The 26,272-nt window shown below is 40.3% G+C and overlaps 1 protein-coding gene across 4 annotated transcripts in view; it reads right to left on the bottom strand.

The window, feature by feature from the left end:
- Nucleotides 1–6,339: 6,339 nt before the first annotated feature.
- The window catches only part of NR5A2 (nuclear receptor subfamily 5 group A member 2), a 96,485-nt gene continuing 76,552 nt past the window's right edge, over nucleotides 6,340–26,272 (bottom strand). For all 4 annotated transcript variants that reach the window (XM_037404611.1, XM_037404613.1, XM_037404612.1 and 1 more), the window contains one exon: nucleotides 6,340–9,634. In XM_037404611.1, the coding sequence (XP_037260508.1) occupies nucleotides 9,387–9,634 (248 nt within the window). In that variant the 3' untranslated portion in view covers nucleotides 6,340–9,386. The remainder of the gene's footprint in view (nucleotides 9,635–26,272) is intronic.

Here is a 26,272-nt window from a genome sequence, read left to right as displayed (position 1 = left end):
CTGGGGCGCAGGGATCCTTTTGTACTTTCCGAGGTATATGGTGCCTATGGGGATAAGGCATGGCAAAGGTCTAAAACTCAAGATTTTTGTTTCTGGGGAAGTTCAGATCCTTAAGAACAGTTTAGTAATGCAAGGTTAGTTTTTTGGGAAAGGCATCACTTAGTTTTACGTTAGTAAAAGGTGTGTGTTTGGCTTCACATCAGAGATAAGAATTCAGAGAGTTTGAAAAACCTTTGAAGACTGTTGCAGCTGTAATTGGTGTGTTTTGTCTTGGGTGGAGATTTTGGAAGGTTTATTTCAAAAATACACTCTTAAGGGCAGGAACTGTTACTCATCTATGTTTGGAAAGCAGCACCAACACAATCAGGGTAACAATAATACTACAAAAGGCTGAAAGAACAATTAAAGAGTGGAACTAAGGGAGGACCACTTGGCATTTGGGGAAATCAGAGGGGAGGGAGAGACCAAAGGAGTTGTTAAAGAGGCTAATACTCTCAGAAGAAACATGTTGAAATCTCTGCTTACATTTGATTGAAACGACATCGAATAACTTGAAGAAAAATCATTTGAAACGAGAGGAGGGAATTTGTCCTCATTTGTGTTTCCTCCTAGGACAGCTCGCCACATTCTTTGGTTCTTTCTCTTTCCTTCTGTAGCACCCTGGGACAGAGGGAGTCTGTCAATAAAACACCACCCCCAAAGCCAAGTTCTACTTGTGAATGCCAGGAGACGTACGGGAAAGCTGCCTTCTGCCTGGTACATCCAACCCCTCGGTGCTGCCCCTCTGGAGCAGCCTGGGGGATCTCCAGGCAGCCAGTCTGCCTCCAGGGTGGATACACCAGGAACACCTCATGTTCTGGTGGCAGTTATCAACTATTTCTTGTGTTTGTTAAAGGTTTTAAATGTCACTGTGACAAACAATCATGTTTCTGGAACAGCACAGGATGTAGATCAGCCTTGGCTGTGTGCTACAGGTGGGAAGATCAAGGCAGCGCATCCTGGGGATTTTCCGGGATTACAGAGGAGTTTGTGCCTGAAAAGAATTCAAGATTCCTGCGTTGTCTGCTGTGGATCTTTAGGAACCAGCTCTCATACAAGCAGTACTACAGACTTGAGCCTCAAATACCTCTGAACTAACAGACCTATTGAAACAACAGGGTTTTTTTCTTTTCTTTTTCTTAAAAAGGAAAAAGTGTGGCAAGAAATTTTGCTTTTCTATCTACCTTCTGGAACACATTGAGTATGTCTCTACATGCACGTTTTTCTAAAATAATTGTTTAAGCTGCAAACAAATTATTTTCCTCCTGACTATGTTAGTTTGTATTGTGTTAGTTAGGGCTTTCATGAGAAGGCATTAAAACAAAGCAGAACAATTGCAAAGTAACTACCAGGAAGAAAAAAGGGTTTTTCTAGTGTCCTTGGCCTGAATTTGATCACCCTAAAGTGATCGCTTCCTTTCTGGAGCTTTTTTTCCCCCCCTTGTGCTATGTATATCATTTCTGCGTGTAGCTGTTCACATGAAATCAACCTCCAAACAGTGCCAAAGTGCAAATTTAACAAATTAGGTGAGGGGTAAATTGGGGTGAAGCTTATAACATCAGTACAGTGATCCTTTAATAAATCAATTATAGTCTAAATATTTGAAAATATCTTTTATTAAAATGCTGCTATTTCTTCACAGCTCCCGCACGCAATAGATGGACAACAATTCTTCATTATTAATTACTTCCAAGTATATAAAAGGGGGAATTTAGTTCTAGAGCATCAGGTAACGTCACTAAATATACCTCCTCTGTCTGTTCGCAGGCTGGCACACCTGGTGCCTGATGGTGCTGTACCGTTGCATACAGGGCGGGCAGGCTGTGCTGCGCTCACTTGCAGTGAATGCCCCTGTCGCCGCCTTGGACCTGTTGCTCCATCCAGAACCAAACATCACTGGGACGCTGTTGATGCTTAACCAGGATGCTGTTGATGCTGCTACACAAGACATCCTCAGGGCCTTGGCGCACCAGGTGAGGTACCAGCCAGTTTTTCTCACAACAAGGAAAGGTGTCTTAAATCTGTCACCCCAGGAAGTACTGTGGGGTTTCTGTTTAGTTTTCATTTTTTTCCCTGCAGGATGCCCAGAGGGTAAAGTTGTGTCAAAGTTTGATATATAAAAAAACAAAGGGGGGTGGGGAGGGGATAGTTGCCTTTATTTTTTTGGCAAAGGCTGTTTTCTTGGTTGTGTTAAATATTGTTAAGCATGTTCTTGGAGCAAAAAGGTCTGTCTCAAAATAATTTCATCCTAGCCCTGATGCACTCCTCTGTTTAGATTTTACTATTAATAATTATATGTCATTCTTGAACTAAAATTCTTGGACGTTTCCTATTTTCCCTCTGAAAACAATGTTTGGTAAGAATTGTTGATTATTTGGGTCTGTAGAGCTGGTCATTGTAAGCCAAGACACAGCGGACTGACTGGTGACCTTACCTGGCTTTTGGCTGGGGTTTCTTCAGCCGGGCCTGGCTGCGTCCCACAGCCACTTTCCTGTTTTGACATCTGTGGTCGCTTTGCTGCTTCCAAACGTGTAGACAGTACAGTGTCCTTGACCTTTCCCCCTCCCCACCATATAGGTAACTCTCCTGAAAACCTTGATGCGTTGGGTAAAGTTGGCTTGCAAGTTTTGTTTGTGATACAGTGAAAAGGGCAATTAAAGCAGGACGGCGTGACACGGACTGGGGTGGAGGGGAAGGAGTGGAAAGGCAGCAAAAGGCTCATGTGAAGAACGAGGGCTGTCACTAGGAGGGAGTGGGGAGGGCCGGCTGGGTTTTCAGCAGTGTAAGTGAGCAGAGGGGGAAGATGGGCATAAAGAAGGAAACCAAAGCAGGGAGACGCACCCCAGCACCCCCTCCTCGGGCCAGCGCCTGAGGTTTTGCACGTGGAGGCGTGCGGGACCTGCGGGGAGGTCGCCGCTGCAAATCCAGCTGCTGGGGGACTCGTGGGAAGGTCGTCTTAGGCAGAGTGGGGTATTGCGATAGAATATTTCAACTGAATTTGCTAGGTGAAAAAACAATTTGACTTAGTTTGTGAGGCAGCTATAGTGTTTGATTTTAAGTAAAAACATACTCCAGTAATAAGCTTCCGTTTCACAGCATGAGTTGAATGAATTGATTAAACACATTCAATCAATTATTCCATGCTGTGTTTTTTATCTGAAATTTATACACATTGTAAAACCAAACTATGTTTATTAAATGGAAATTAAAACTGATATCACTTACCGTGGCAGGTCGCTGAAATACATAAATGATAACTTATTCAGGCCTTATTAATACAATATTAAAGCAATGACAATAATCCAGCATATTTTATTTATTTTTCCCCTTCAGATTAAAAGTGAATCAAGATGAAATATTTATTAAACATAAATATTCTTGTGTCTGCTCCACGTCCATGCACTTCCTTTTTATTTTATTTTTCTTTTGGAGCTATTCCTCCCCTGTTATCTCTTTCACCTTCTGCTGTATTTGTGGACTGGTCACAATAGACATTTACACCAGTCCCTATTTCTTACTACGGAATTCAAAGGCAGGCAGCCCCACAGACCTCCTACCATACAGCTGTGACATGCTGCTGGGCTCTGGGCAGCAGAGCACTTTGAAGAACTTCCCTTCTTTGGCACATGGAGGTTAGGTTCAAGTTGTGAGGAGCAGGAGAGCTGCGGTGCGGTGTAGCCCCCACAGCAGGGTTCCAAGCGCCTGCCTCGCTCCTCTGTTCTGCACCAGCTCTCTTCTGCGTGGGGAGCAGGAGGACAGCGCTGCGGCCAGGAGCTGAGCCGTGCGGTGACTGCAGCTCGCTGTGCCCCTGGGAGCAGTGCCTCCTGAAACGTTCTGCAGAGGAACAGAAGCACTGGATGTTCAAATGTGCTTTAGGAATTCCCATGGATGGCACGTGGGTGTGTGTGCATGTGTCTGTAGGCATGCCAGCAGCTACGGAATGGCCCTCAGCAGTTTCTGTTGTACAAACAGTGGCTTGTTTGGGGTCTTTCCCGCAAACACACTTTATTCCCTCTGGTACAGCATCCCTGTTTTACTACATAATCACAACTGACAGCCTGGATTGGTAGTATCCTGCAAACATTCAGCAGCAGCAGTTGCAGGGTGATTGACACAACTGCCACACAGGGAGGCTCTTGCTCTGTGAAGGTTTTGATTTGCAGCAGCACAATAAGCAACTGGTGTTACTGGAAGCATCCTAACGCCCTGCTTCTCAAACTGAGAGTCATGTCACCCTGTTACAGGGAATTTACTGATCCTGAAGCATAAGAAAGGCAAGATGTGAACGGACAAAATGGTGACTCCAGTGCTAGGCTTTTCTGTTCTTTGTTTCATCCTGTGTTTTGTTATAATTAATGTTAAAACCTGTAGTCCTTACCGAGGCAGGGCACCAGGGGTCTGAGCAGGGCACCACAACCGAGCCACCATGAACACAGACGGCATCGGGAGTCTGCATTCCACTACCTTGCTTTACCTTGCGTCTGAATTATCCACTCAGGTGTGCGCAGGACATACATAGCAGAAACCGCCATAAGCCTGATAGTTAATCTAGGACTAAAGGAAGTTACAGTGAATAGGAAATAGGGGTCAGGACCCTCTTGGGGTAATGGTGAAAACTCAGCTAGTATTGCAACTCCAAGCTTGCATGCCAGACTTCAAGACTGTCAATAAATTGCAGAGGGCTTTGTTCTGCAGAGAAGCGAAAGTAAGAGGTTTGGAAAGTATGTTTGGTGAAGGGAAAATGTGTCTTGTCCCGCTGATGTGGGCTGGACCAGACTGTATCTATCAAGTAACTTCTGGTGTTGCTTTCTTCAGCTTGGGTCCACGGACGTCTATTGTTTAGCAAAGTTTTTTCAAATTGTTGGCAAATTGCCCTTAGAAAATGAATCTTTTCTCTATAGGCACATGTGCAATTGAAATTGCTGGACTGGCACAGAAGTATTTGGGCTCATGCCACCATTGCAGGGTTATATAGCTCTAGGATCTGATGCCCTTAAAGGTTTATCTGTAATTTTCTCGTCTTGCTGTTAGTTTAATGCTCTTTCTCTGCCATTCCAAATTCCAGCAGATGCCCCTATCTAGAATTCCCTGGAAAACAGCAGCAGCTATATTGGAGGAGGTAGAAATATTGTTAGAACTTTTGTGATGGATCTAGATTGTGGGCTTTAAATTAGGGGTTAATAAAATATGTTACTCAGTATTCCAGGAAATTGTCAAGATCGCTATTGTACTGACTTGACCTGTGTTACATGGAACTTGCTCTTTCCATGTTTCCAATAAAAACATGGAGCAGATTGTTCCAGAACCAAACTCAGTTAAAAATAAATCCCCTCATAATTTGAGTGTGTAGTGTATATACTAAATATATCACCCAAAAATCTATCTCTTATAAGGAAAACTATCTAAAATACATCAACCCTGGGTCTTACGCACAATCACGGCTTTCAGTTACAATTCCTAAAAGTTAAAATAACCCTTCCTCACTTGTAAGTCACTTAATCTTGTTTGTTTTACTCTGTTTTTATTGCAACACTGAACCAGCTTTGTTTCATTCAAGCGTGGATTTGTAAATAACTAATTATAGCCCTGTTTTTTCCCCTTGAAGCATTCACATTTGGCACCTCAGAGCTCAGCCCCTTCTCAGCTACCAGACCGGTGGGAAGCAGTGGGCTCCTCTCTGAAACGTAGGGTACTGCTGACAAGCTCTCTTGGACCACCTTACCTCCTGCTCTCCAAATGGCAACCAGATGAGCCAGAGGGCAACTTTAGGAAAATATTTTTCTCTAGTAGCAGTAACATCTGCCTCCTTGGCAGCCTCTGCTAGCAGTTGTGTTGGAAGCTGTGGGTTTGCCCCTGGCCCTGCCACATATTTACATTGCTGAGAGGTTATCCTGAGCTCCCTGGATCCTGTTACCTGATTTTCTTTTGTTCTGTCGTTTTCCCTCTCTGGTGCTTTGGCTGCTTAACCCTTTATGAGTAACATGTAAAGCAAAAATTAAGTGTGCAGTCTGAGAGGAAAGGTATTAATTTGAAAGTAGTGACTGGCAAATTCCCTTTTGATTACGAGATTCAGCTTTTCTCATCTGTTTAGCTGTATTTATTTTGCTTCAGCCTAGGCAATTTCACCATAGCTGCCCAAGCTTTTGAAGGTGCAGCTCTCCGCGTTTTTGTCTTCTGCTCTGCATCAGATTCTCTTTGGTGTTCTTATTTCTCCTGCATTTTACTCTTCTGAGTAGCTGATTTTTGACTGGTGCTTCATTTCAGTGGAATGAGGCTATTATAAAGACAATTACAAAGTAATCAGCATAGGCATATCAATATTTATTGAAATACTGAAAAAAATAATAATTCCATTGGCGATGAGAAACTCCTGGCAAAAACTGACATGACAATATGTATTTCACCGATACAGTAAGAGAACTTCAACTTCAACAAGTAACTCACTGCACATTCTAAGAGTTGCATGGATTTAAATCCAAGGCAGCTGCAGAACATCTGTAATACAAATAATCAGACTTTACAGATTGTCTGTTTACAAACACAGAACAACTATAATAAACCAGCCAAAGCCAAACCCTTTGAATTTTAGTCTGCTTTTACTAATATATCCTGTAATCAATAAGGCAGTCAGAAGTAAAAGTCTGGTTACAAAGTAGTTAACAATTAACATGGGGGTGGTGGTGGTGATTTTTTTTGTTGTTGTTGGGTTTTGGGGTTTTTTTTTAATACTTTGGGCAATCGGTAGGATTCTTGGAACCACAGATGTGGGCAAATATATGTTAGCTTATCTGAAATTGTTTCCATTATACTATATGAAAAATTGTTCTTCTATGTCCTTATTTTAATTCTTTTGTCCTGTATATAGATAATGGTGCTGTGAATACAGTTAGTAACATTTTAAATTTTTTTTTCTTAATATTCAGGGAGATTCACTGTAGCATTTCAATGAGAAAAAAAGAGAAAATACAGAATGCAAACACTTGAAATATGCTTGATTTTTCTTTCAAAGAGGAAAGAATGACCAAGGTTATCTTGTACACGTGGGTAAACGTATTACACAGCCACTGTCAATTGCCACCCGTGTCTTAATTTCTCTTAATTTAGTTTGTTTGAGGGAGAACGCTGTTATTTAAATAATGCTTGCATGTCTGCTGTGTGGGATAAGGGAGATGTGCTTGGTTTGCTTGTGGTCTGTACTACAGTATGTGTGTTCCATGATATAGGAGAGGCATCCAGGAGTTGCAGACACTAGGCTTTGCTGTGTTTGTGCCCTGTGCGTGGACAAAATATTAGAACTGATTAATACAAGCAATTAAAATATGCGTGCTTTGTACTAATGCAGATGTAATAACTGATGTCTTTGGTATACAACATATGAATGGATAGAAAAAAATAAGAGAAATGCACCTTTTCAAGTTCACATGAAACAGAAAAAGATCTAACTCACATAATTTACAATAGATTTAAATAAACTACATTTAGGATTATGAAGATTTACAGATGTTTAATCAAGTGAATGATTTTAATTTGTAAAGACCCTTGTGTGTCCCTGAACTATGTTTCCCTAACTTGAAGACATGCTACAGTAAACACATATATTTGGCTTCTTCATTCTGACTATATCTTATATAAAGATGAAACCGAAGAACAATAAATTAGCATCATAATTGTATACAGTGTAAACTATCATATACAATATAAATAAACTATTCAAAAGCCAGCAATCTTCATGAAAACAATTAAAGGATTAGGATTTCATACAGTTTCTACAAGTGATTGTGCAGCCGATAATCTCAAAATTAAAGTCAAAATGAAATACCCCTATTGATTTTAGTGTCTCACGACATACAGTAATTAAGTACTGGTAAAATAATTACCAATTTAAAAGAAATAATAAGGAAATCACTGCTTTGCAATTTTATCACAGTTTTTTTCCCCACAGGACCTAAAGAATGTAAACACTATGTTTTTGTTAATGTTAGAGATTAATACTTTATTTTAAACATATGTTGATCCACACCTGCATGGTTACCTTTAAGGGTAATGAAATAAGGCAAGACTTATAACTGTGGCACTACATGTTAATACTGATATCTTTATTTGGACAGAGAGAATTGTTTGTTCTTCTCTAATATTTGTTCTGCAGGAGACTTTGGCCTACACAGACATAGCAGTATCACTCTTCTTTCTTTGCGTAAAAGATGTGTATTTCCCAACTTTAAAAAGAAAGCATTGCATTAGATGTTGGATGTTTCAGTTGAAACTTAGTTTCTTAATTACTGGAAATTTTAAAGATCATTTCTTAATAAGCTCCGTGGCATTCATCAGGTCAAATAATTCATTTGTATATTCTTGCATTGCAAACAATTTTTTTAATATTTAATTTTCAGGTTTTTAACATCAGTATTTGGTGTCCTGATATTTTTTTATTATTATTTTTGTGTGTGTGTCAAAGATGCTATTGTTTGTGATGGCTAAAATATCTCCATTTCCTTTATTTGGAAATGGCCATGAATATATAGCAGGGCCATCTTTTAGCCACTGCCCTAGTTAAGTGTATAGTTGAATTGGCTGATTTGGTTTGGAGTATTTATCTTAGCTATTTAATAGCGATCCAGTAACAGTAGTAGAAGAGGGATACTGCCTGACAGAACAACATGAACACGTGACAAAACAAACTTCAGAACATAGTAAGGGTGCCAAGCTAACTGGATAACAGACTCTTCATACCAGCGGTCTGCAGGCCTGAGGGACCGACAGCCAGCCCCAGCCCCCCAGGATCTGGTGGCGACAGTACACAGCGCGTGGCCTATGCCAGCGCTCTCTTACGGATTGTTGAATGGATGCCACATCGTTTATCACAGCAGAAGTAAGTGTTGGGTCCTTGGAAGGATGGCAGAAGATGCTCTAGGTGCAGTTTTGCACCTATTACAACTGTTTTAGAAGTCCTGCTATACCATGAAGGAATTTAGTGCGCTGAAATTCCCCACTACCTTAGCTCGGTAATACGGATCGGGTTTTTTCTCCTAGGTTTCTTCATATTGGCAATCAGCAGAGTTAAATATACAAGGATTATTCTGTCCTTTCTCTTGTTGTCACTGGTGATAGTATCCACTTGGTAAGTTCCGTTCACTCCAGTACAAAGTCCTATATAGGTTCCTTTGGGGATGTGTAGCATATGATTCACAGTTTGCAATACAAATACCCTGATACATCACTTATTTACTATTAGTATTTGATTATTATACCATTTTGCAAAGTCTTAAAACCACATTTTAATTAGTGTTGCTTCGAGCAGTTCGGAATATTTTTTTTTCCTTGAAAGCAGAAGCTCTAATGGGTGTAATTTATGCTCTCTTTGCGTGCAGCATTTCAATGAGAAGGTTATTACACGGCACATCCCCGTTCAGGTGTTTGTAATAGAGGTATTCTTCGGCCTGCATGCTGATGGCCCGGATCTCTGGTAGTCGCAGGAGAAGCTGCCCAAATTTGTCTGTTTGCTGTGGGTAATTACACATAGTGTAGTCCAGCAGAGCAGCGTTCACTTGTTCCTGAACACCTTCCACAAGCTGGAAGTTCTCAAGATTTTTGACATCTGAATGATAACAAAAAAAAATAACAACAATTCAGTTGCATTTTAATTCCTGTTTATGAAGGCAATGTTTCACTAAATGGATGTGGTTTTGTGTTTTGTTTTGGGTTTTTTTTTTCCTCCTGACAAAAGCATACTTTACAAGCTGCTGAATATTCAGTGAACCCTTTTGCCAACTTTCCTGGGAAAATGATCACAAAAGAGCTTTAGCGGAGTGTCTTGTTGAAATTCTGCATATACCTCAAATCAATTAGACACCAATGGAGTCTAAGCAAGGTCAGCTCTTTTCATAGCTTGCAAAAAGAAAGGTTGAGGATTCCTAAAGTAGAAGACCATAATATATTGCTAGCAAATGAGTCCCAAGAGGAAGCCCTATCTTTAACCCAGTATGTTACACAATTCATATAATTCTGTATTAATTTTTCTGACCCAAGGTGAAATCTGTGTCCAGGGTATGATGTAGTTAATTCTAATAAAAAGTGACAGGGTTCTTGTTTCTGTTTGACATTTTCAAAATTATTCTGAAAGCCTTTGACTTGTCTAGCCTATGTTAATGAACCATCTGGTACACTCCAGTGACTGCCAAAATAATCTTCCCTACTAGACACTCTCTAAAATATATATTTCACTGACTAATGATCTTTATTAAACGAAATCATTGTCCTTTGGGTGGAATACCAGATAAGAAAAGGCGCCCTTTAACCTGAATATGGTTTCTGAAATTCAACACTGACCTTTTTTTTTGGTGTTGTTTTTTTGGTTTTGGTTGTTTTTTGGTTTTTGTTTTTTTGGGTTTTTTTTTTGTGTTGGACAACAGGGGCATTTACATCATTAAAGGCAGGTACAGTTTGTTCACTCTGCCTCTGTTTGATTATCTTCTGTTCCTATACAGCAAGTTCAAGCTCTGGAAATGCTGGCCAGAGATAAATGCCAGTATATTAACTCCTCATTATTTGCTTCCCTGTGTAAAAACTACTCTGATGGCATCGTCTTTTGACATGTCTGCAGAACGATTACAGTGCTGCTATAATGCAGAAAGAGCGAAGTGATCAAAGTGCTCTTGCTGGCAGAACTTGTTTTGGCTGGTGTTTGAACACTTATACCATCAGCAGAGCACAAGTAACACGGTCTCTTGTAATTGTAAGGCACAGTGATACTGAGCATAACTGTGTGGCTAATTCACTTTGAATAAAGACAGATCTGCTCTTCTATGGATGTTCTTGGAGCACAAGAGATGGGGAATTTGGCAGAATGTGGTTCATTGTAAATGCCAGCCTTTGACTGGAGGGGAAATGCGTTATTTCCTTTGCAAAACAGGAATACATGTTGGTCCCCCAATCCATCAGCAGCACGGGAGGCTGCGTAAATTGGGTCTCACTGCACCTTTTCCTAGAAGTGCTTTAAATAGAGCAAATAGTGGTTCTCGCACATAACTGTGTGCTGGAACACAAGGGAAATGGTTGGGGGAGGCAAATATTTTCTTCAGGACAAGAAGATAGGAGGGATACCAAGGATCCTGATGGCAGCCCAGGGCAGCACGCACAGCCTCCCGGCTCCAAGTCACAGGCCTGGTGCAGGAGCCCACATGCAGCGTGCGGGCTGCCGGCCGCACCCCAGGTTCACTTGTGCCTGAGCTGGTGTGAGTGTGTCCTGCTGGTCCTTACTGGCTGCCTCTTTCCTGTCACAATTTCACTATGGAAATGAAGCAAGTGGCTCTCGGATTTGTGCTGCTTGTTTGGGAATGGGGGACATGACCTCTGTCCAAATTTTGCTAGCTGGCCTAAGGAAGTCGCTAGCCATACTTAAATTATGAGGGTTGCCCAACAAGAATCGTCTGAACTTTGTGTTATCCAGAGTGAGGAGAACTGGAACCTTCAAAGCTGCTATGCCTTCCCCTTAGCTATTCAAACTCATTTATCCAAAGTCTTTTTGCCAGAGTCTCTGGAGGTCTTTGGATAATCATGTTTTCATGTGTTACACTGGACATTTTCTCACACGAAATACAGCCATTTATTATTGTATGTGCCTACATAAAAGTCCCAAGGAATTTTGTAGTGAGTGTAACCTGGTTTCAAAACTGGGTGTTCTAAGCATATTTTTGTAAAGTTAAGGAAGGAACAGTATCGACTATCTCAATTAGTTTAAATAGGTTGCTTTCAGATGCAACATGCAATCATGAATGAATCGTTAGAATGTAAGGAATTCCTACAGAAAGCAGGGACTATGCTGGAGATTAAACTCTGTTAAACCGCAAGAGAAAAAGTGTAATGATTTCAGAATCAGTATTTCCAACTTCCCCCCTGCCTGTTAAAAAATACCTTTAAAGATCAGGAAGTTTTAGAAACTGTTAGCTGATTCAACCCCCTTTAAATTCAAAGGGCATCTCTCTTGCTGTCTGTCTGTTTCGAATCACACTGTGAGATTAAATTGTGCTGACTTCTTGGAAAACCAGGTTTATTCACATTTTTACTCTCTGTCTAAATGTTACTGCATGGAATATACATTTACTGGCAAGATCACAAAATCAATTTTTACAAAGATCAAGACCAAACAAAATCTAGGAGCCGTAAATTTTCTCTATGTTCCTGCAGAAGCGGTGGATTCAACGTATATTTTATAGGCATGCACTCTGTCTTCAGCTGCATTGGTATCATACTCAATTCCAGCTATATTGGTATCATACTCCAATTCAAAAGGAGGTGTAATATTTTATCTCTGTTACCCCCGCGTACAGGACCGGTGGTTTCTGGCAGTAGGTGTGTGCCTGTGCATCGTACAGGTGCTCCTACAGGCTGCTCAGCTAATGTGGCCTGGCTGAATTGCATGGAAGTTGCAGGACTACGGGGGAAGGAGGTCTGTGTTCGGTTTTTTTCTCATCTCAGTGGACAGTTCTTTAAATACTCGTATGTGGCAACAGAAACACTGAAATCGGATGTAAAAACAAGTCAAATTATCACTAGCAGTAAATAAAAACTAGTTCTGGGATTTATGTGTACATCCAGCCTGAGGAAATATTTTTAACGTATTTTAAAGAAATATATATATAAAATATAATATATTTTAATGAAAACTTTTAATGTATTTTAATGAAATATATATATAATATAATATATTTTAATGAAATACATTAAAAGTATTTCCTCTACACAAATTCTTGATATTTGTGGTGTGGTTCAGTGCTTGTAAACAAGATGTTATTAGTTAACCAGTAAAAATACATAGACTTACTGACTGTTTATATACTGAATCAGATACTCGTAGGCCAAATGATTACAGTTTAGGACATCACTACACATTTCATCTGTGTGTAGATGAATCTCCAGGACTGCAATTATAATAGTGGGGATATAGAGACAACCTGATGACCAGTTATGTATTTTGGAGTGAGTCTTCATGAAGTAACAAAGGTTTTCTGATACGACTTTTGATAAGTGCTCTCATCTCATGTACATTAGCAGTAAATGCTGCATTAAAGCAAACGAGACAAACTGAACAGAGAGAAGTAAAGGATGTGTGCTGAGAGCACTGTGTCAAGCTCTTGTATGTTGTTCTGTATATTGGTAAAAAAGAGGTTTGTCCAACACATAGTTGTGATATAAATTACATAGTTATTTTTGAAGTGAGAATCACAAACTCTAGCTCTAATAAAGATGAATAACAACAAAGGAAAATGTGAACATTAAGTTATTTCCAGTTGCTCCAAGTTCCGCAGGTAGAACAAAAAATGCTGTAAGGTTTTAACTTCTGGTACTTAGCATTTAGCTGAAAGTGATACAAATGTTATTAAATAATAACTTTGGTTTGTAAGTAGATGGTTTTCCTGTGGTTTGGGTTTGGTTTTGTTCTTGGTATCCATTATATAATTCTGGCTAAAGGTACTTGACTTAGTTTTCCAAGTATTCCCTTTTCAAGAAAGATCCTTTGAATGCTAATGAGTTAATTTGGTGAAACATCAAGCCGTGCTGGTGTAAGTCTGCTGAAGGCAGTGGTGTACAATGAGTGTGAAATCTGCTACTAGTGTGTACAGCACAAAAGTCTTTTATGCTTTTGTATAATTTTTCATTCCTGTTTGCTTTTTCAAACTGAAATGTCTCTTATCAATCTTTACATCAGTTAGTAACAATTTAAAGTACACATGTTTAAGCTTAATGCAAGAAATCATTTTCTGAGGTTTAGAGGCTTGTAAATTAAATGAGTAGAAATAGGTTCCCCCTCCTCCCACCCACACACCCTTTAAATCCTAGCAGCTAGAAAAAGTGTTTTGTGTTGCTACAGTAAGTATCAGTCTCTTATCTCTTCTACTTTATTCACTCAGGGACTAATTACCAACTTTTTACATGAAACAGCCTTACTGTGAGCTCACAGTGGGGCGCGCATCTTTTTCTATCGTTATTGGAAAGTAAACCCTTAGGTCTTCTGGAATATATTATATGTTTTACAAGAAATAGCAATTGCTTTTCTGTCAAACAAAGAATTTTTGTTCTCTATAGCTTACTTTTGACGATTAAGACAAAAACTGTATTATAGTGTGTCAGGATCTGCTCTGCTGTCCGTATTCCCAGAAATCCCCCCATTTTGATTACTTTCTACATCTAATATAAAGCTGTGCATTAAGCCGAAACTGTATACAACATTCAGCCTGAGGAGAACACTTTTGCATATTTTTCCCTAAAATGGGTCTGGTCTTTAGAGGGGAAAAATATTTAGGTTTCAGAGAGATTTTCTCCCTCTCATATTCCAAACATGAAATACTGAAAATTTGGTGGTGTACTAATCTGTAGAGAGCTTCTCTTGGTCTGGGAATTTTGAAAAGAAAAATGAAACAGAATGAGAGATTTAAATCTGAAAAATAGTAACTCCTTAGGAGCAGCGTAAATATTTCCCAAAGAAAGCTGCCTAAATTTTATTGCTCGTGCCTTTTATCAGGCACCTTCTACATGAAGCAGTGCGGAGGTGCGGATGCAGGCAGCTTGGCAGCCTCTCTGCGCTTCGCACCATTCCGAGTCCTGGTTCGCACCATTCTGAGTCCTGGTATTGCAAGGATGAAATAAGGTTGTGTTTAGGCTTCTCCATGGGGAGAAATTTCTCACTTTCACGGGGCTGGAAACAGCCTTGCAGATACTCTGGGCAGTAGGATTTGATACCAGCCCAGGGCTGAGCTTCCTCACCCTGAACGGGCTGCCGAGCCCCATCATTTAAGGACTTTATTAAAACCCAACCGATGTCTTCCAAAGATATGATGTCTTCCAAACTCTAGGGCTAGTATTTTGGCCAGGATGGCCTTCAGGCTCGCCCTCCGGGAGGTCTGTCAGTCCTCCCCACGCAGACTGGGTGGCCCAAGCAGCAGCATTGCCCTTGGTTAGAAGCACGCAGTTCTGTCAGGGAAAGGCCCCACGCGCCTCTCAGCCCAGCGCCGGGGATCCTGCCAGGGGCCTTGCTGCCAGGCTCATTCCTGTTTGACCTTGGAGACAGACTGTGTTAATTCTGGTGGCGGTTTTTCTCCCAGAGTGGTTCAAAGCAGGGGGATTGCCCAGGGCTGAGGTGACGTTACCAAACTTCCTCTGTTTAAAACCAGCTTTTTCCTAACTGTTTCCCCAGATTTCTGCTAGCCCTGCAAACCCTGTGGGTTACAGGGCTGGAAACCCAGGTAGATTTTTGACGTGATAAAAAATTTTTGAGGGTAAAAGTAGTAATGGTTGATAAAGTGCCAATCTCTGAAAATTACCCACAATTCTCCTTCATTGAAACTAATGGCAACAACAGCAGTTCCATATAGCACATCTGTCATGAAGGCAGATGTATGCCATTCTATAGCTAAGCCTTCTTGACAGACAAAATGCTATAATGAAGGAAGATTTATGGTAAAGATAAGCTCCTTACTGCAAAATTCCCCTCAATTTTATTACGGCAGGGTTGTGCTGAATATTATTCACTTAGAAGTCATGGGAAACCACTCTTGATGGATGTGTTTGTTAATCAGTGGTAAGGTGCTATATTTAGCACTTGCCAAAGCCTGAAAAACCTTTACATTATAACAACCCAAACCACTTTTATTTTCTTAAGACTCCCAAGTCCAAACTAAATGTGCAGAAAACTCTTCCTGTCTTTAGAAGGATTCTTTTTTGGCCGTTGTTAAGCTGCATGTAACAGTGCAATGACCAATCTGTTTATTAGGGTCATAAAGTGATTTTCGTTTTCAGTTGAACATACCATCAGATAATGGGTATATTGTTTTGAAAATCTTGATTAAATTCTTCTATAGCAATATATTTCATTTGCACCTAAGTATTGGGCAAAATTATATATGTTTGAATAAGATGCTTATGACAAAACAAGCTGTAATTCTTAGCCTGAATCCTATTTCATCCCCTCAGTATTCAGTCTTGGTGGACTTTTGGTTTGTTTCAGAACAACTCACTCAACTAAAGCATAACTTGGTGTTGTTTTATAATAGCAGGCTTTTTTCTAGTGCTATTTAAAATATTAAAGTGCATTTTTCTATTAAAAAAAGTTTGTAATGATAGATTCTTACTGAGAATATCAGCTCCCGATGTCTATTAAGAACCGTGCTTATTGACTTTTGTGAAGAATTTTATAATTGCTTTTGCTGCTGTTAGCTCTGCAATGGAAAGGGAGACGTGGGGAAATCAGCTAGGTTCCTCTCCTTGCGTGACTGAAATTACTAAATTTCAGTTTTTCAGTTTTTTCTTCAGTGTTTCAGTTGTTTCTTTTCTTGCAGTCCCCGTAAAGACAAAGGTCAAGGCCTAATTTGATTTCTTGAATCTTTATGGCTGGTGTAATTACTGAGTCATCACTCAGGAAAATAAAACAGCTTGACTTTCAACAGCTCAGGCTGAATTTACTGACTTGAAAGTTAAACAAACAAAATCTCCACCCGCTTCGCGTCCTGGCACCCCAGGAACCAACGTCCTTATTACTTGTAAATGAGGCACGCATGATATGGTGGCCATTGAAACACAATAAAACCAGATCCTGCTGGGCCTTCTGGGAGGAAGAGCTGCTCACAAGTCCTGGCCCAAAGTCCACAGCCAGCTACACCCTTAAATACAAAGTCCAGTGTTTCTCACCAGGACTCATGAGGGAGAAGTGTGGCCAGGTGCAGCCAGGGCTGTGGAGAGCCAGTTGGTTGGTGAAACTATGGTCCAGCCCAGAAGATGCTGGGACAGACCACAGGCATCAAGTCCCCAGCAGTGGTTCTGCTGCTTGCATTTCATCTTAGCCATGCCTAAACTCCAGTACCACCACACTTACTTTCACTTTCTAAAGCTTCCTCCATGCCTGGGGTACACCCCTGCTGATGTCCCAGACTTGCTCCTGCTTTGGGCGAGCAATGCAACACGTTGCTGGTCTCTTGCTCATCTGGGACAAGGGCAGGCTGCCTATTGAGGGCAGGCTGCCTATCACCTGAAGGCTTGTTCTGTAGGTATTTTAATCCATGTTTAAGTGTTCACTGATAGGATTAAATTCCACATAAGAGAGTGGCTGCCGCTTTCTTTGAAGACATGAGAGTAGCACAGGAATTTGAACAGCACTTGCTCTGTTGCATCCTCAAGGAAATTCCCCAAACGACTGGAGTCTCCGGCCATGCCGGTGGGTGGCCTGAGCTACCGCTCGCTACAGGCTGTGCTCAGTGAAGGCCTGCTCTCCAGTCCTTGGGTTGCACCTCTGCTGCTGCACTGAAAAAAATAACCCTAGGTGATTTAAGCTCAAATTTATAGCCTGCCTTTGTAGGCTGGTGGTAGGGGAATCTGCCTGGGCTGGTGTGGGTTTCTGGTTCCTCCCTCCAGGTTTGTTTGTATATTGACCCAGTGACCACTTAAGGTAAATGACAGATCAATCCTAGAAAAAATGTCTCAATCTAAGTCTCTGTTTCCCAGGGGAAAATTATGTAAGTGCTATCCTGTGGAGCCATGGTCATATCTGTATGCCAGCATACACTGATAAACTGGGGCAGAAGTGATTTAGCGAAGGTCTCACAGATAAACTGAAAAAGAATATGAGTCAAAACTCATTTTTCCTAACTCCTCACGTAATCCTAGGTTCACGTTATATGTCTGGGCTAGAAATGTTTTTCTTCTGAATATTCACTTGGAATAAACATAGATAAGAAAATCAGTTTGTTACTTTAGCAACAGGATTATATATATATATATATATATATATGCTTAAATGCAGACAAATCTACAGCCACAGCACTAGTTTATATCACACTTACAGTTAGTGGAAAAAAGTACCACATTTGATAAAAGCAGAACCTACACTTCTGACAAGAGTTAAAAAATAAGAATAAATAGTAAATTTATTGAACCAAATGGTTTCTGCAGTTAATTTCTGAAACATCATTTTAATCTTCAATAGCACATGAACAATACAGGATTGTTGGTGTTTTGAGGCAACCGGCTGTCAGTGCCTACAATTTGTAGAGATTGAATAGTTTAAGATGTCATAAATATTTATGAAGTTCCTGGGAATGGTGATAGGGACATCATACGAAATCCTCGAAGTTAGGAACTGAGGCAGAAGGAGTGTTATATGCAACTTGTAATATAGAGAGGAGCAAGAACAATCTGTTATTTAGCTGAGAAGTTGAATGAGTAGGAAAAAACAAGTGAAAAATTTAGAAAGATTTGATTTTATCTAGAAAATATTTGCTCTGCTTTTTTTTGGACATTTGCAACTTTTTTGAGTGATGGCATTTATTGCATTCTTGAGAAGCTTGCACATTATCAATCCTTTCCCTTTCTGTCCCTCTCCTACTACTCAAGCGCTGTTTAAAATAGGAATAATGGAGCAGATTAATCTCAGAGGTATTTCTACTGCCACCACTGGAACTACACCAAGGGGTGATATAGTCCTAAAAGAAGAAATATAAATATTTTCTGGAAAAATACTGAATATAAATTTCTACCGAGGTTAAAACACAGAAGTGTAGCTGCCACTGAAACCCTTTTGAGTAGCAGGCTGTATCCTTTTATAAAGCCCATCTGTCTCTGCAGAGTATAAAAAATGCATGATCATAAAAAGCAGTACTCCTTAGGGGAAAAATCTCTCTGTACTAATCTTGTAGTCACTTTACAAAACAGTTTTTAATCCCAAATTTGCATTTGATTTTCAGTCAGGAACTTTTGTGGTTTTTGCAAAGTTTTCTTATTCCATTAGAATAAGATATGAGGTACAGTTTGTTCAGGTGGCAAGTCCAGACTATGAATAAACCAACGTTATCATATGAAAGAGAATTAAACAGGCAGATCCAAGTGGGGATATATTAAGCCAAATTTAAGCTCCAGTAGTTGAATTTAGCCTGTACTAGATGTCTGGTTTGCCTCAGGATATATTCAGCTTTCCAGCTAATCGACTGAGGAAAACTGCCTCAGGTATGATAAAATTTACAAGAGAGCTCAGTCGAATAGCTCTTGTTATAAATACTAGCTTAAAGGCATTCTTCTGGTCTTTGGGATCAGGACTGTATTTGCATTTAATTATTACATTTCAAACTTTTTTGAACTTGGTTAAAAATATTAGACTAGCCAGTTACATCATTATAGTGGTTTCCAGATAAGGGTAGAACTTCATACTGCTTTTTCATTACTTGGTGAATTTTGTTTGCCTTTATTCTTTTGTTTAGATCCAAAGTCCCACAGGAGCAAAAATTATTACAATGTATTCTTTTTAAAAGAAGGAAATATAGTTAAGCGAAGGTGTTTTGTTAATATGCTAAGAGGTACAATACTATAACTTTCTGTCAACGTAATTGACAAATAATTCAGTTTTAAGTCTTGCACTATTTTGAGACAAGGCTTAGTGTGAGACAATCAACCAGTCATCTTTCAGACATATTGATTTCAAAAACATGTTTTTCCTCTTGTTTGAGACTTAAAGGCATGATCTTAATAGGTTTATGTGCCAATATTTGCACTAACAGGGTTTCTTTCACTGAACTAAGCTGTATCAGTGGAAGCTGACTTTAGTTTAGAATGAGCATGAAAAAGATAGTCACCTCTGCCTGTCTGAGATATGGGGGTGGAAATTAGTAAAAGAACTATTTTCTTATATAATTGTATTGAAATAATATAAAGTAAAATGCATTCATTGAATTGCCTGGTGCTGAAAGCACTGCAACAGCAACAAATATATGATGCCTGTTAGCCAAATATTTGAATTTTACTATTATTGTATAGAAGAGTTAGACTCTACTCTGGGCAGTTACAATTATTTCCTATGTAAATGTACCTGCAGACAGCTCATGAGACCATTAATGGTACACTGAAGCCATTGTCTTTCAGATGCTGTTTCAGTTCCCTATCAAATTAGCATTGACTAAATTTGCTGTCTTAGATGGAAAACACTGATGAATTTGGTCCCATCATATAAGTGCGTGTATCAGTCATTAGATCATTGCCATGCCTGACTGCAACGGCTCATGAATATGCTTAAATGAAACGCACCATGCAGCGGTGCTCCTCACTGAATGACAGCAGAGCTGGTGGCCCTGTCCCCCTGGCTGGCCCAGGCCCCCAGGCCTCCTGCTAGGTGGTGGGAAAAGAAAATGCTTAGCTCTCCTGTAGCCTGGGTCTTGTTTTCATGGACAGTAAATACAACTAAGGTAAGTAATTGTCTGCTGCAGAATTTCAAAGCATATTGCTTCTGACACCATCTATGGGTCTGAATGGAAGCTGCAAATTTCGTTTTTCACTGTGATGTATGCCTGCACTTAGTTGTGGAAGTGCTTTGGCAAACAAGAGTGACAGAAACCCAAAGCCAAACATCTGCAACTACACTGGCACTCTGCAAGTGTCAGGGCTGGGACACAGGGGACACCGCAGACGCACCCAGATGTGTGTCAGCCTTTGGACTCTTTCCAAAGGCCTTGATGTGTACACCACTGTTCTTCAGCCTCATTGCTTACACTTTTAAACATACACAGAAGAAAGCTGAAGAAAAGCCCACCTGAAAGTCCCTCTGGCAACATGGTTACTCATCGGTTAGACAGGGTAGAGAAGCGTGGAACAGAGGAAATACTGTTACACCCACAGTTCAAGTATGAGGCTCTTAGAAGAGAGCTTTATTTCTCAGCTACCTCGGGTTCCTTGACAAGAAACCCTCATCAGAAAGGACTGGATGCTCTCAGGTAAGGTAGTGTCTCAGCACATATTTAACATTTCAGTTGCTCAGTAAGGAGCAGCAGAAATAACTCATGTAAGGTCCAGATTTGTGCTCACTGCTCAGCTCAGACTCAAATGTTTGGTCAGATGTGGAAGAGATGTTTCCATAGACAACACAGGCAGAGGTTTAACATGACGAGCATGAACTAAGGCTGCAGATCCCATTTAACCCCTGACTGGAGCTGCCCCTAACACGGTGCCAAAAAACCCTCATGTTCCCTGCATGAGGGCAGAGGTAGTTTTTTGTCCCCTGATGCCACATGGCAGATGGAGGGAGCGAGTGTGCTTTTGGCACTGCGCAGCGTCTGTGTGAGTGTCTGCTGGAGAGGCTCCGGGACGTGCCGGAGCTTGGCCTCCTGGAAACAGGTGTGCACTTTTCCTGCCCTGGCTGGGCTTGCCCCACCAGTGACATCCTCAGGGTCCCGGTGGTGCTTTATTGAGATATCATACAGACTGTGTCTTTTGCCTTTATTGCTTGGGATCTGGAAGGATTTTTAATTCTAGATCCACCTCCACCTAAATCAACGCTCATTGGATTAAGGTTGGTTCTGGCTAGATTTCACTGCACTCTTCAAAGCAGGGGTCATTCCCCACCTGTAGGTATTTTTTCCAGACTGGACCATAAATTGCCATTTGGAATGGAATTTCTGCTCTTTTTTCATTCTATGGTAAAAGTTATATGAGTTAGTACTATGAAAATTGGAAAAGCGATTTGGATTTCTTACTTTAAAAGTTAATTTTCCTGAAAGTTATGTCCAGGCAAGAAACAGTGCTTTCCTGTAACATTGCGGCCATGGCAGACGGTGGGATATGCATTTGGCAGGATATAATTCATGTAAGTACACATGTACATCCTTGTGCTTTAGTTTCATGGAAACACACAGGCTTTCAAATCTAAGGTATGCAGCAACAAACAGTGCCTTTATCGCTGTGATCACCATAGTCTCAAAATGCCAAAGTAGCAGCTAACTCCTGCAGCAGGACTGCCCACCCACTTGCTGGAGGAACAGCCTGAAATGCCCAATGTCCTGGACATGTTCAAGGCAATACGCTCACGTGTGTACTAATTGGAAGTTAATTGTTCCCAGAGGCAAATAAGTACATTTAAACCAAAAATTATACTATTGTTTCCAAACTGTGTTGAAAAGCAGCGCGGTGCTTCTCCCAGTGCATAGCCCTAGGAGCACCTCTGCACCTGCAGTAACTTTCACCTCTATTCTGCTGACGTGTTTAACATAGAGATTATCAGTCTGTTCACCTTAATCAAAGTCAGCTTACTTTGACTTGTAACATATAGACTAGTTCAACAAAGATGAACACAATTCTTACCACTTTTGTCCAACCAACCCTAATGAGTTTACAGTTAAGCCCAGCCCAGCAATACTTTATTTATTTTGATATTAATTTCCTCTGTCAGCTTCAGGTTTAAAAAAATCACACAGATCCCAGCACAGAAAATAAAAATCAAACCTGACACCTGGAAAAGAAATCACGTACTGGAAAAACTTGACATAGAATCCAGTGGTGTCAAAAATCCTAGCTATTTGTTGTTTCAAATTCAGACATTCTTCATTTTGACCAAAATAACAGACATTTATAGTGTACCTTACTGCTGGTGACTATTTAACAGCTAGGTGCTCTCACAGCATGGTACTCCTTATGTGCACAGTAATGAAAGTCCGCTATTGATTTTTCTGTAGCTGCTTGTAACTATTATAGTTGATACATCAATAGAAAAGGAAAGCACAATGTTTCACAGGAGGCAGAAAATCAGAGAATACATGATGCTGTGACAGTAAATCATGGCATAATCTCAAGAATTGATAGATGGTTAGTGCTAACTTGAAACCCATGGCTTTCTCTGAAAAGACTAGCCTATAATCGCCCAATATGTTCTAACAGACTGACTGCCCGTAATAGTGGTAAAGGACACCACACAATGTTTCATCTTCAAAATAATGGTTTCCACAAGCCAGGTTGTTTTGTTGTGGTGGAATTCGTTTTGTGTGTTACTGGAGAAGGAGGGAGAAAGAAAATAATACTTAAAGGTTGTAGGAAAAATATTTTTTCCTCAGAATTAAGCACAGAAGGTTTGTTTGGGTTTTCTTTAAAAAAAAAAAAAAAAAAAAAAGAGAGAAGTTGTCATTAATTTTTAACTTACAAAAGTCTGCGGTTAGTTGAAAAGGAAATGCAAAAGAGCTGATTATTCTTGAGATCAAAATATTGGAGCTGTTTTGTCAAGAAAGGCAAATGCAGAGAAAATACATTTACCACTGCTGTTTCCAGTTCCACAGCATCCTGAAAGGGAGCCAAAGGCACGTAAGTAATTGAAAGCTTTTTTAAGTGCCTCCTTCTCTCTGCTGCGTGTTTGAGGGGCACAACGATCTCTGAATTTTACAGCATGCGTAGTGAATTTTTAGCAGGAATGCTCTTAATTGCTTTGTTCCCTCTTTACTCCCTGGCTCACCTCTGGTAGTTTTAGCTATGGTTTTAATTAATTTTGAGGGTCTTTTTTCCTCTGTATCCAAACAGAAAGGGAGGAAGAAATGCAGCAGGTAAGACCTGGCCAGGTGGAGCACAGTGTGCAGTCTGGACGACACCACTCTCACAGTAACCTCTTAGCAATGTTCCCCTCTGAAAGAATGTTTTCAGTGGGCCATGTGTTTTCCAGCACTGTAGGGGATGTGAATCTGATACCAGTCCTTTTCGACCTTGCTGGTGACTCCGTTCTCTAAAGCCAAGTGTCTCCCAGATGAGATGGACTTAGACAAGAGAGAAGGACCTTCCCAAGCTACCACCCATCCAGCCTGCCTTGGACTGAGCTTGAAGAACAGCTGGTATCATTTGTTCTGCTTAGGCTATGGGTTTTCCCCTAGTGAAAGACTGGATAGCATCATCTATCTTGTCCTGAGCGCTTCACTGATCTCTATTACAATTGTTGGTGTTAGGAGAGTGGAAAGATGCTGTTGTAGTGTTGTTCCCACCTCTGATGTTGAAGTCTTTCTCTTTCTTGAGATAAGACTTTTCTTCACCTGGCAAGCAAAGGTGGTGTGCACTATGGTTATAATACACATCAAACTGTTCCAGTACTGGAGATGATGTTAAATGTAGGATTTTCCTCATCAATCTTTGAATAATCTTATAAAGAACTCTTAAAATGTGCTTACGGGAATGGCCATGTGCAAATTAAACTTTTGCAAGCACTGTGAACTCTTTTGAAGCTTACTCTTTCAGTTTGTCCTGTACTCTGCACAGGACCAGAGTAATCCACGGAACCCCTGCTCTGAGAGGCTCACCCAGTCTTGGTAGCAGCTTTGCCAGAGCCTACAGTGGTTTTCACCCCCCTCCCCTTTCCTGCCAGGAGAAGTCATCGGGACACACTCCAAGCCACAAGCTTGGGAAGAAGTGTTTCTGCACAGTCCCTTTCTGCCTCCCAATTCACGATCACAGCTGCGTTCAAGGCTGGGCCATAAAGCTTCTTGCTGAATTTTCCTTCATTGTTTCTTTTCTGTTTGCTTCTGTTTCCTCCCTCTCCACCTCTGGCTTGGCTTTGATCACAGTTCCATGGTTTCTTTTTCCTTCCTGGCCTTTTCCCCTGGTTTTCTTGACTCCTTTCCTACCTCAGGCCCTCCGGTCTTTCTCTGTTCCTCTGATCCACATCACCGCTGTCCTTCATTTTCACTGACTGCTTCTGGCCCCTGCTCTGCCCAGATATTCTCTCCTCTGCCGCTCTCCTCCATTCATTCTTCCAGATCCTTCCCCTCCACCCCCTGGCCTCCCATGTCATTCTCCTGCTACTTCTTTTCATTGCTTCTTTATAGCATGTCACCTCTCTATTTTAACTCCCTCGGAGACAGCCATTACTTCAGTTCTCTTCCGGTGTCCAATCTTGCCCAAGTAGAAAAGGGATAAGAGAAAAAGGGGAATTTAGCATGGTCTACAGTGCATCTCCAGTAAATGGCTGACCGTCACCCATACATAAAATTTCAGGTAAAGGCTTCTGGAATGTGTGGGTTTAGCTAGAAATACCTGAGGAACAGGTTTTAGTCTATATGTTCTGGTTTAAAAAGTATTTAGTAAGTTGTCTGTTACCACTGCAAAGTAAATTTAGCCATTATATTCCTTTAACACTTTCCTCATTCAGTGAAGCATTTGAGCACATGTTCCAATTAAGATTATCGGGTGGTCTCACTGGCTCCAAGATTAAGGATATTCATTAATTTGTCTGTATCTTAATATATAGCCATTTATTCCCATGATATGCTGGAAAACTTGGCTAACAAAAGTAGCCAGAGATAAACACTTCTGCCAACAGCAGCTAAAAAGATTCTATATAATCCCATACTTCCTCTGTTACATATATAACACATTCAAACTTGCACCTTAAACAACTAAAACGTATATTAAAAATGGGTCAGAAATTACAGAAGTATTCCGAAGGTAGATGCATATGCAAATGTGGGTTACGTGCAGGTAGTTTTTCCCCCTTACAGGAGCTGTTGAAAAGCCATACTTACTAGTATTCCATAAACATATTAGAGAGGGAAAAACTGCAGAGCACAATGATTGTGTTATTCTGAAATCCCCACTATCTCCACACAAAGGCAGCAGTACAGAATACAAATATTGCTTGATACCCATGTTTCTAATTACTTGCGAGATTTGTATCTAACAAATATATGACCTAATTTTCTCTCAAGCATCTAATCCTATTGTTATTTCAAAACCTTGTAAAATATGCATTTTAGAAAAAAACAACATGAAAAGAAAAAGTACTTGCTGAAGATGGTTAATCTTTTTTGCTGTCGCTTGCAGCTGCAGACAAGCAGACAACATAAACTAGTAATGATCAGACTGGATCATATACAGGTATCAAATAATACCATTGTACTCAACAGTTACGTGAGAGATGAATTTGCATCATTCATTGCCTTTTATGAAATTCAGGACAAATCAACAGTGATTATTAAATTTCCTCTATAATTTAGTGTAGTTTATAAAAAAAAAGATCAGCTATGAAACAGGAGGCTATCTCTGGAATTCTTGCAAGAATTATATCACTCATGACTCCTATACCCAGGGCTGAAATGAATGATTATTTATTAAAAATACTGATTTAATTCTTAACTATACCTTATAACCCCAGCATTTGTATTTTATTCCTTTTATATTATGTGGGGGTTTTTTTCCACAAAAATAATTAATTGGAGATTTCATTTTAAAGTGTACCTGTTAGACGCTGTCCTAGTTTCTTCCATACTGCCTGGATGATGTGTGGAACCTACATGGGAGGCTGGACTAAAACCTGTCAGCTCACTGAAAAAGTGTTCTCAGGAGCAAATGGCTGTTCATCAAAGTCGTCACTCCATACACCATCATTTATCATGTATAAGAAATTTAAGGACTGATTTTTAATTGACTTTGCTATGGGGTTTAGCAGATAAAGTAAAGTGAATAT

This window comes from Falco rusticolus, chromosome 11 (assembly GCF_015220075.1).
Source record: "Falco rusticolus isolate bFalRus1 chromosome 11, bFalRus1.pri, whole genome shotgun sequence".
NCBI lineage: Eukaryota > Metazoa > Chordata > Aves > Falconiformes > Falconidae > Falco > Falco rusticolus.
Note: the sequence above shows the minus strand (reverse complement) of the source record. Positions and strands in the feature narration are given on the sequence as shown.